General features: G+C 46.6%; 1 protein-coding gene across 16 annotated transcripts in view; it reads right to left on the bottom strand.

Moving 5' to 3' along the window:
* Positions 1-3,018: 3,018 nt before the first annotated feature.
* baz2ba (bromodomain adjacent to zinc finger domain, 2Ba) overlaps positions 3,019-11,325 on the bottom strand; it is an 82,441-nt gene continuing 74,134 nt past the window's right edge. For 12 of the 16 annotated variants that reach the window (XM_014149936.2, XM_014149939.2, XM_014149942.2 and 9 more), the window contains 10 exons: positions 10,277-11,260; positions 9,803-10,082; positions 9,298-9,453; positions 7,181-7,341; positions 6,651-6,979; positions 5,939-6,074; positions 5,589-5,735; positions 5,027-5,370; positions 4,685-4,828; positions 3,019-4,531 (listed from right to left, as the gene is read on the bottom strand). In XM_014149936.2, the coding sequence (XP_014005411.2) occupies positions 4,375-4,531; positions 4,685-4,828; positions 5,027-5,370; positions 5,589-5,735; positions 5,939-6,074; positions 6,651-6,979; positions 7,181-7,341; positions 9,298-9,453; positions 9,803-10,082; positions 10,277-11,260 (2,838 nt within the window). In that variant the 3' untranslated portion in view covers positions 3,019-4,374. The remainder of the gene's footprint in view (positions 4,532-4,684; positions 4,829-5,026; positions 5,371-5,588; positions 5,736-5,938; positions 6,075-6,650; positions 6,980-7,180; positions 7,342-9,297; positions 9,454-9,802; positions 10,083-10,276; positions 11,261-11,325) is intronic. The other 4 variants (XM_014149945.2, XM_014149948.2, XM_014149950.2 and 1 more) reach the window with 1 other exon arrangement.

The following is an 11,325-nucleotide window of genomic DNA, read 5'->3' as shown; positions in this document are numbered from 1 at the left end:
GAATGCCAAAAAAAAATCACAAAAAGTAATGTTATTAACATTCTTCTCGTAGAATAAAACATAGAAGATAGTTTATCTAAAAACCATACAAAAACTCCATTCATTTTCTCACATTCTTTGTCCAACGAACCAATGGTGGGAGTTAGTGTCTACAAAAAGATACCATTACTATTTCTCTCTATTGACCGTGTCAGAGGAAGGCCCTACAATGGTCAAAGACTCCAGTCACCCATGTCATATGCCGCATTCACGTACTAGTCGTAACTCTGAAAGTTCCAACTTGCTAACTGGTTGAACGCGGCCAGATAACAAGTCGGAAATGTCAGAGTTTCCTAGTTCCGACTAGCACGTGAACACGGCAATAAACCAAAGATGGGCAACTGCATGCCCTATGATCAATAAAAAAAAAAGAAAAACTCAGTCGGAGTCTCAATTTACTGTTGCAAGTTAGAACTGTAGAATACACAAGGTGCAATTTTGAAACTTGGCTGTGCATCAGCAGTTTTTCTCTTGTTAAATTAGCCCATGTCAGCTATTTTTTTTTCTTTCGATTGGTAAATTAGTCTAACGACCAGCTACCTGAATTTAGTAATCATGGTCGGGGGCACCCACGCCATAGCCCCATTGATTTTGTTGGTCAGTCTCACTCATTTTGTCATATTAAAAACGGTAAACATTTCTCTCCACCCTATGGCAAACTGTACCCTGTGAATATAGACATGTTATTTTTACTCGTGTATTTATTCCTCCTGTTGGACTATTATTTTTCTAGTATTTATCTTTTTTTCTCTACATTGTTGGGAAGGGCCCGTAAGTAAGCATTTCACTGTTAGTCTACACCTGTTGTTTACGAAGCATGTTAAAAATGAAATTAGATTGTGAAATTATTTGATATCTGGTTTTAATGTGTATGCGTATGCATTGTCACTAGTTATCACAGCCACAAAGTCAAAATTCATGAAAACAAAAATTAATTTTAAGGTTAGGTTTAGGCATAAGGTTAGCTGTGTGGTTAGGTTTAAAATCACGTTTTAAGAAGCGAAATTGTTGAAATAGGCGGGGTTTAGACATAATTATGACTTTGTGGCTGTGGTCTCTAGTGACAACCGTGTACTGTTGAAGTCGGAAGTTTACATACACTTAGGTTGGAGTCATTAAAACTAGTTTTTCAACCACCCCACACATTTCTTGTTAACAAACTATAGTTTTGGCAAGTCGGTTAGGACATCTACTTTGTGCATGACACAAGCAATGTTTCCAACAATTGTTTACAGACAGATTATTTCACTTATAATTCACTGTATCACAATTCCAGTGGGTCAGAAGTTTACATACACTAAATTGACTGTGCCTTTAAACAGCTTGGAAAATTCCAGAAGATTATGTCTTGGCTTTACAAGCTACTGATAGGCTAATTGACATCATTTGAGTCAATTGGAGGTGTACCTGTGGATGTATTTCAAGGCCTACCTTCAAACTCAGGGCCTCTTTGCTTGACATCATCGGAAAATCAAAAGAAATCAGCCAAGACCTCAGAAAAAAAAATTGTAGACCTCCACAAGTCTGGTTCATCCTTGGGAACAATTTCCAACTGCCTGAAGGTACCACGTTCATCTGTACAAACAATAGTACGCAAGTATAAACACCATGGGACCACACAGCCGTCATACCGCTCAGGAAGGAGACGGAAACCATGTGTTTGATGTATTTGATACCATTCCACTTATTCCACTCCATCCATTACCACAAGCCCGTCCTCCCCAATTAAGGTACCACCAACCTCCTGTGACCTCCACTCATGAAAATACGAAAGTTATTGTCTATCAAAGAAAGTCCTTTTGTCCATAAAAAATTTCAATTATACAAATGGATAGATAGATTTTATTCAATTTGTCATTTTTGTTAGTGTCCACACTGAGATTGGAAGGTTGGTTCGATCCCTGCTCAAGTCCAAACAAAGACTCTAAAATTGGGACCTGATGCCTCTCTACTTGACACTCAGCATTAAGGAGGTGGATTGGGGGTAAGGCCCTGCTACAGATTAGCATCCTGTCCAGGGGGTGTACTTGTACATCAAGTTGCCTCATACAAAGTCTTACTTGCCCAAGGTTTAGTTACTTAAAGGAGTAGTTCATGATTTTTTTTTACTTGATGTTACATGGTTCCTCACCCTGCAAGTAGTCTATGGACAAGGAGAAATTGTATCCATGGTTTGGTTTTCTTTAAACAGCCACTACAAACGTAGCTAACTTTAGCCATCACTAGCTAAAAATCAATGGAAGGGATAGGGCCATGTGATCCCTGTGACCAAAATAACCTGAAATCAACTCCATATTTGGTTTGACGTTCACGTGTCCGTCACTACCATTGATTGCTTAAAAACTATTTTAGTTTCTTTTTGACAATTTTCATGGAAAGCTATTACAGTAAAGTACTTAATTGTTCCCCAGAAATGATTTGATATTGAGATAAAAACGGCTGCATTGGGCCTTTAAAATGCAGGAAATGTGTTATCAATTAAAAATCTGGGAGAGGACTATCCATCATTCATGTCCAAACAGCATTAAACCCATTCACAATGGCAACAAAAAACAACAAAGAGAACAAACCGCAGTGGACCCAGACGATAGGCTACATCTCCCACTTTCTCTGGCAGCCTCCGTAACTCTTCTCAAGTTCTCCTTGTAGGCTACCCTTTCAGTATTTGACAGATCTAAAATGACTCGAACCCCAAAGTCTACATTCTAATCTAAACCCTATTGTTCATTAACATATACTCATAGACTAGATGTATCAAAATATTTTATATTTCTGTGAACAAAAGGGCTAGTAGAAGTAGGTGATTATAGGGGCCAAAATAAGCCCTAAATTGAATGGGTACTACATTCATGTGCTACCCAAAAGAATTTCAAAACTAAACAGGTATTCTCCTCCCCACTCACATCATCCAAATGAAAATGTCATGACTCATGACACAGGGTCGGTAGAACAGGGAAAATAACACACCCAGAGTGAAACTAGGTTGAAAAACATCCTTTAATAGATCCGTGCCACACACTAGTGAAAAATAAAGCTCCTACAAAAAGAATGATATTTTTTTTCCACAATATCTTAAATAAAGTAACTTCAAGTACTCTGACTTGGGTACAAAAAACTCTAGCTGCCTCCATTAGGCCCACGACACACAGCAAGATTCAAACACAGTGGTTACAAATGGCCTTACGTCCTCTGTACTGTGGCAAGGCAGATGTGGGGAAATGTTTCATGGGAAAAAAAAGACAAAAAAAAAAGACTTAAACGTTGTTTGTTTGTTTTTCTCTTTCTGTATGGAGAGGAAATATTACTGTGTCACTGTCAGACTTTGGAGGCCATGTTGGATTGAAATTATATATAAAAATAATGTCATCATAAAAATGGAATAACCGAAAACAAATTATATCCCCTACGCCCCTGTTGGAAGGGTAGGCACTACCAAGATTAAGGATACCACAGTGTTTGCAGAGGATATGTATATATTGTACAAACAATATTTATAATGTTTTTTTTTATCACTTTCACTAAAATAGAATAGAATGCTACAATCATTCTAAGGCATAAACAATATCTGATATTTTAAACAATTCGTTCCAAACAAGACTTGAATATTGACATTAATAAACAGTATATACACATGTATCACCATTGTCTGACTGTTTTTCTGCAATTTTTGTAATTAAATGCAGTTGTACAGTTTTAACGTAATGATTACAGTCCTCTGATGCCCAAAAGCATAGAACAGTGTAAACAGTAATTTTTTTTCTTGGCTTTGTTTCATATTTGGGAAAAAAATGTAATAAAAAGTCAAACACAAAGACAGACATTCCTTTCGATTCAAAGCAGTTGAGCTGATTCTTCCTTTTCATAGAAAATGATGTGGACCTTTTTTTTTATTTATTTATTGATTCATAAATAATTATTAAAAAATTAAATACATTCACTATAATACGATTAAATAAAAAATAAAACGTCTATTTACAAGTAGTGGAAAGTATTCTACCGCAGATGCATCTCGGGTGGTTGAGCAGGATGAGGATTCAGTGCAATGATCTTGAACAGGAAATGGTATTGCACTAAGACACCCGATTGACATTGTGTGGGACTCTTTGGGTGTTTGGATCCCTGTTGTACTGTAGCAACACCAGCGTTACAAGTCTGTCTGTTGACATTTCACTTTAACCGCCCCGGGTTCGTCCCAAAGGTACAGACGGACCAGCATCGTCATCTTGTCGTTCCCAAAACGTGGTGCCTCCGCTATGAAATGTCAAATAGAATTTTACTGGAGGTCTGGTTTGAGACAGTGATGATGATTGGTAAAACAACAGCCAAACTGATGGATTAGTTTATTTGCTTGAGAAGCTCTGTCCATCTCTTATCAAAGAACTTCCTCATGTTGTGTCCCGCTCGCCCAATGTCTGAATTGTCTTCATTAAACTTTTCACAGTTGTCAAAAACCAGGTTGACGTCAATAATGAAAGTCTCCAGATTCTGATACCTGAAACGAGAGGAACAGATCATTTCGAGTAAATGAGTAAAACACTTGATTGTTGTGTTATCGTTTCCTGGCTACGTGACTAGATCAGAGGTTAGTCATAGTATGACTACTAGGGAGTGGATAGTAATAGTGTCATATTAATAGTGAACTCACTGGCTGCTGACGAGCTTCTCTCTGATGGTGGCGAAGTCCATGGGCTTCTTGATGACCTTCCTGTAGCCAGGGATCCCCTTGGTGTTGACGGGGTTGAGGAAGGGCCAGGCATCCTGGTGGCGCTCCAACTCAGCCAGGAGCACCCTGCAGAAGATAACACACACACACACGTCATGAAGGGAATATGTTCGTTCAAGTGTTTACAGTACATTGCAATGCCCCAGGCAAATACATTTACAAACCGCATCTGCATTTCCATCAGCAACTCGCTGATTTAAAGTGCTGATACTTGTGCTGAGAAAATGACTCAAAGGTTTATGGTGTAGTACAGTAGTACAGTACCTGCACAAACCCAGGTCTCTGTTGTTGTCTCTGGCTGTCTTGGCTCTCTTCACACACACCACCGGGCTCTCCTGACTGGGTGACTGGGGAGTGGGCGGGGCCTGGGACGGGGCGGGGCTCTCCTCTCCTTTCCTCTTCCTGCTGGGGGGCTCTTTCGCTCCTCCTCCTTTCTTCGGGGTACTGTTGGCGCTCGCCGAGTCGTCCTCTGACACCTCCACGTTACCGTTACTGTTGCCGGCCTGCTTCCCGTTCCGCTTGGCCTCGGCAGCGGTGGGTTTCTTCCCGCCTCCACCCGCCACCGGTTTGCTCGGCGGCTTCTTGTTCTTGGGAGATGGGCCGCTCGCCTGAGGGGAGAGGATTCATGCAGATGTACTTACATAGCAATGGCACTTGGCATATTGTGTACACAGTGTTGTTGAATTACCTGCTTTGAAATAATATATGATCTGAAAATGACAGGTATATAATGTAGAGGTACATGACTGATACACATGGCTGACATACTTCTACAGTCAAGTAGGATATGTAAATGTTGAAAAGTGGCCTGGACAGTTTGGGTCACCTTGGATATGCAGGCGGGGCAGTACCAGTCCCCCTCGGGGATGGTGGTGATCTTGGGTTTGTGACAGTACGTGTGGCAGCCTTTGTCACAGCCGTCACACAGCAGGAGCAGGTCCTCGTTGTCACCCTTCCTGCAAATCTGACAGTACTGAAAGCAGACAACCCTGTGTCACCTCAAACCCAAGGGATGGCTTTTCGAACCAACATTTACCAAGATTTACATTGGAATCCACTCCCTAAGGGACTTGAAATGGTCCTGGGATTCAAATGCTCTCCGATGACAAAGTATTCACTTCCCTAGCATATTGAAATTCCGTGCCAGCCAGCTACAGTCGTTGAGGTTTTACTCACCACTTTCATGATGGACCTCTCCCAGGCGATGGACTTCTGGAGCTGCTGGAGACACATGGCCAGCTGGGCGGCACTGCGGACGTCGCCCAGGGCCTTCCTCCACACCTTCATCCCATGGGCCACCTCCTCCTCGCCCCTGTGGAAGGAAACGCAGATGTCAGAGGGATGGACGCATACAAACAGGAAACGGAAAGTCGGACACGGACTCATGCAGGCAGGTACACACACTCAATCATTCGCTTTCCAACACAAACACTTGCCCATACACAGACACACGCCCACTGTCACCACAACTCGCTGAGGCTGTGCAGACAGACACCGGTGTTGAGTGAGTGAGTGAGTGAGTGAGTGAGTGAGTGAGTGAGTGAGTGGGGCAGGCAGCAGGGACATATGGGTACAGGTACACACAATGCCATGCAGGAGTGACGCCCATGCAGATGCCGGGAGAGGGGGAAAAAGAATGGTAGACGGGACGAGGTGGATGCCGTGATTACTGACGCAGAACACCATGCAGACGGCCAGAAAAACTCAACAGGAAAAAACATTCACCACACTGTGAGTCAACCCCAAACCAGAAGACAGCCATGAAAATACACAAGAAAAGATGCAAACCCCCCCAAAAAAAACGGCAGCATAGGTAGATGTCTTTTTGAAAAATGAAACAAAAAAAGCACACAGAAGTGTTTGGTTGAATGCTGAGTGGATGACCTACCCTTCCCTGTCAGCACTACTGGAGGGAGCGGGGACAGTGACGGTACCGACAGCCCCCACATTATCCAGCCTGATCTGAATGGTGGTACCTAAGGGGCTCCTCAGGTACCTTCTCTCGATGTTCCTCTCCAGGTCCGCCAGCCGCGTCACCGCTATGTCCAGAGGGTTGTCCGCGTGACGCACCACGCCGCCCGCCTTGTGGTCCGCCTTGTCCTCCGGTTGGTCTTTGTCGGCAGCGCCGCCCGCCGCTGGTTGGTGTTTGGGGAGGGGCTTGTGCTCGTGGTAGACCAGGTCCTCCCTCTCTGATTGGGGCTCGGGGTACATCCAGCCCTGCGCAGGGAATGGTGGGTAATGTAGGTTAAAACTTAAATAACAACCTATTCACTAGATCTTGGTTAACAGTTAGACTCGAAAAGGTTAGTGAGTGGCCATCGCTACTATTCATTACTTTGGAACAGAGGCCTATATTTTCTCTAATGGATAGGGATGAGAGCTATAATAAAAGGAAGCTGCCCATTTGTTGTTGTTTACCTTGACCTGCAGGCTGGCGGTGGTGACCTTCCTCTCCAGCTCCTCCACCTGCTGCAGCACAGCGATGTCCATCTCCATGGCCTGCTCCTCCACACACCACCCCCGCACTGACTCCACACTCACCTGGCTCTCCTCCAGCTCACACAGCTCTATCATGGCCGCTGCACATTGGGGAGACAGGACGGCATTAGAGACCAGTCATACACTCCATAGACGCGCGTGTAAGCGCACAAAACATACATATTATCCGCACACACAGATTTGCTTTTGTCGCTCGCTACGCCCGCCCTAACGCAACAACAAAACCACATACACTACCACTCCCCATTCTCTCTCTCACACACACACACACTCACACTCACACACACACACACACACACACACACACACACACACACACACACACACACACACACACACACACACACACACACACACACACACACAGATTAAGAATTCAATATCCTGCCTGTTTGGCCCTGTCCGGGGGTATCATCGGATGGGGCCACAGTGTCTTCTGATCCCTCCTGTCTCAGCCTCCAGTATTTATGCTGCAGTAGTTTATGTGTCGGGGGGCTAGGGTCAGTCTGTTACATCTGGAGTATTTCTCTTGTCTTATCCGGTGTCCTGTGTGTATTTAAATATGCTCTCTCTAATTCTCTCTTTCTCTCTTTCTGTCTTTCTCTCGGAGGACCTGAGCCCTAGGACCATGCCTCAGGACTACCTGGTATGATGACTCCTTGCTGTCCCCAGTCCACCTGGCCGTGCTGCTGCTCCAGTTTCAACTGTTCTGCCTGCGGCTATGGAACCCTGACCTGTTCACCGGACGTGCTTGTTGCACCCTCGACAACTACTATGATTATTATTATTTGACCATGCTGGTCATTTATGAACATTTTAACATTTTAACATTTTGACCATGTTCTGTTTTAATATCCACCCTGCACAGCCAGAAGAGGACTGGCCACCCCTCATAGCCTGGTTCCTCTCTAGGTTTCTTCCTAGGTTTTTGGCCTTTCTAGGGAGTTTTTCCTAGGGAGTTTTTCCTAGCCACCGTGCTTCTTTCACATGCTTTGCTTGCTGTTTGGGGTTTTAGGCTGGGTTTCTGTACAGCACTTTGAGAATATCAGCTGATGTACGAAGGGCTATATAAAAATAAATTTGATTTGATTTGATATCCAGACACAAAGAGCTGCTCAATCAGAAACCACACGAACGTTAACAAATCTGGCTTTGATGTCAGACTCATATTGAGCAGTCAGTTATGCGTCATGTACCAAATGTCAATTCATTGTGAAGCGCAGGGGCTTGGAGTGTGCTCAGTAGGGGTAGAACTACTCAGGGGCTTGGAGTGTGCTCAGTAGGGGTAGAACTACTCAGGGACTTGGAGTGTGCTCAGTAGGGGTAGAACTACTCAGGGGCTTGGAGTGTGCTCAGTAGGGGTAGAACTACTCAGGGGCTTGGAGTGTGCTCAGTAGGGGTAGAACTACTCAGGGGCTTGGAGTGTGCTCAGTAGGGGTAGAACTACTCAGGGGCTTGGAGTGTGCTCAGTAGGGGTAGAACTACTCAGGGGCTTGGAGTGTGCTCAGTAGGGGTAGAACTACTCAGGGGCTTGGAGTGTGCTCAGTAGGGGTAGAACTACTCAGGGGCTTGGAGTGTGCTCAGTAGGGGTAGAACTACTCAGGGGCTTGGAGTGTGCTCAGTAGGGGTAGAACTACTCAGGGGCTTGGAGTGTGCTCAGTAGGGGTAGAACTACTCAGAGGCTTGGAGTGTGCTCAGTAGGGGTAGAACTACTCAGGGGCTTGGAGTGTGCTCAGTAGGGGTAGAACTACTCAGGGGCTTGGAGTGTGCTCAGTAGGGGTAGAACTACTCAGGGCTGTCATAACACAGTGCTCAATCAGACTCCAACACAAAAGTCTTTGTGAAAGTCGGGGCCTGCCAGTCGGAGTGCTGCTCAGTTTCACTGACACAAAATCAAAGCTACTTTATTCATTCATATCCATTGGGATCTGTTGGCTAAATCTACTCTGTAAAGGCTATGCAGATTGCTAAAGATTGGGTGAGGGACCTACCAGCCAACCGACTGACTGAGTGACTGTCAGACATGCAGTACTCACCGTCTCGGTGCTTGGTGCAGACCTGTGGGATGAGCTCCATGTATTTGTGCATCTGTCGGTGCAGGCCCTTCTCTCTGGTTCCCCGGCTGTGGAGGGACCCCACCAGGGAGCGCAGCTCCTCAATGTCTGACACTCGCCACCAGCCTGACAGCATCTCTGCGCACGCACACACACACACACACACACACACACACACACACACACACACACACACACACACACACACACACACAAATAAATAAATAGACATATGGAAATGTTTCAGACAATATAATGCCCCCTTGAAATAGATAGACAGATAGATAAATAGATAGATAGATGTACAGTATTCTGATACAGAACACACTCCAGTGCTGTTCTCGCTCCTCAAGAGATTCCTTTCTTCCACCCAGTAGAACAAAACAAATGATTCATTCTCGTGACTCAGTGAATTAATAAAGGTTGGATAAATAGAATAAACTGAATAAATAGATGACTCATCACACACACACACACACACACTCACCCTCGGGGATGGGCCGTGGTGCGGGGTGGTCCGAGTGCTTGGGCACCTCCATCATGGCGGGAGAGGGCACCGTGGACGAGAGCTTCTCGCCGGGAGGAACGGGCGACTCGCTCTTGCTGGAGACGCTGGGCGGCGCGTTGGCACTGCCCTCCAAGGAGCTGAGGCCTGAGTGGCCTGGCAGGGGGCTGCTGCAGAAGGGCAGCTGGCTGGGGCTCAGCATTCCACTGGGCCAGCCGCCGCAGAACGCTGAGAGACTCAGCAACGACCCTCCAGCCTTAACCTAGAGGGGGGAGATACAGACACTTCAATATCATGATCAGAAAAACGAATGTGTATCACCGCACTTAGGCCTGTAGCTTCAAGCAGAACCTCCATTCTTCTGATGTTACATTTAATCATACGATTTTCCATTATGAGTTTCTACTACCAGTATAAATCATTAGGACAAGGAGTCTGTCCTGGCAGCCTACTGACCTGCAGGGCTGACAGAGGGTAGTTGATGAAGCCAGCTGGGTGGTGGGGGCTGGCTGAGGCCGACGCTGCCGAGGGGGTGAGAGGCAGGGCGGGGGAGGCCGGGGGAGACCTGTGCCGGCTGAGGCTGGAGGAAGGCAGCGGGGAGGACTGGAGAGGGCCGGGCCCAGGGGAGGGAGAGGTGGTGAGGGAGGTGTCGTCACAGGGGGAACGGGGGAGCAGGCTGAACCAGTGACCGCTTCTCTCTGTCAGGACCCTGAGGAGCTGGTCGCTGGGGAGGTACTGGAGCTGAGGGTTAGGGGTTAGGGTGGAGGTCTTCATAGGGCTGAAAAGCTGGGGTGGGGGGCTCAGGAGGGAGGAGAACGAGGAGGGGGACGAGGTGGAGGTAGGGTAGCCGGGTTTGGCCTCCTCGCACGGCAGGTTGGGCGCCGTCGACGCACAGGGGCTTGTAGGTAAGGCAGGCAGAGAGGTGTTGTTGGCCGGATCGGATGGTGGTGTTGTTTTTGTTGTCGTGGTGACAGACGGTGGCGTGGGGCTGCTGTTGTATTTGGGGTGGGGGTCTGCCTCGGCTTCGCGGGTTTCCTTGGCAACGTCCTTAGCGACGTGGAGGAGCGTGGTCAGTTTGGAGAGAGAGGCCGGATGCAAGAGGAAAAGATTGGGAGAACCTTTCTTCTCCTCCTTCCCTTCATCTGACCCCACGGGGGTGTAGACGCTCCTCTCCTCCCCGCCGACGCCCCCAGGTTTCTTCTTCTGCACCTCCTCCTCCTGCGGCTCCTCCTTGATGTGCCCCTCCCCTGCTGCCGCCCTCCTCCTCTCCCTCTCTTTCTCCAGCTCCCCCGCAGCTTCTCCGCTCTCCATGGCCTCGATGAAGACCCCTCCACAGTGGGGCAGAACCCAGTAGCGCCGGCGGTACCGGTCCTGGCCGTACATCATGGAGCGCAGGGAGTGGGACGCCTCAAACAGCTTCCTCCTCATCTGGTGCTGTTGCTGTGAAACCAAGCAAGACCATCATGACCTGAGTTATATCTAAATCAATAATATCTAACTATTTA

This window comes from Salmo salar, chromosome ssa16 (genome assembly GCF_905237065.1).
Source record: "Salmo salar chromosome ssa16, Ssal_v3.1, whole genome shotgun sequence".
Taxonomy (NCBI): Eukaryota; Metazoa; Chordata; class Actinopteri; order Salmoniformes; family Salmonidae; genus Salmo; species Salmo salar.
The sequence above is the reverse complement of the archived record's forward strand: the minus strand, read 5'-3'. Positions and strand labels throughout refer to the sequence as shown.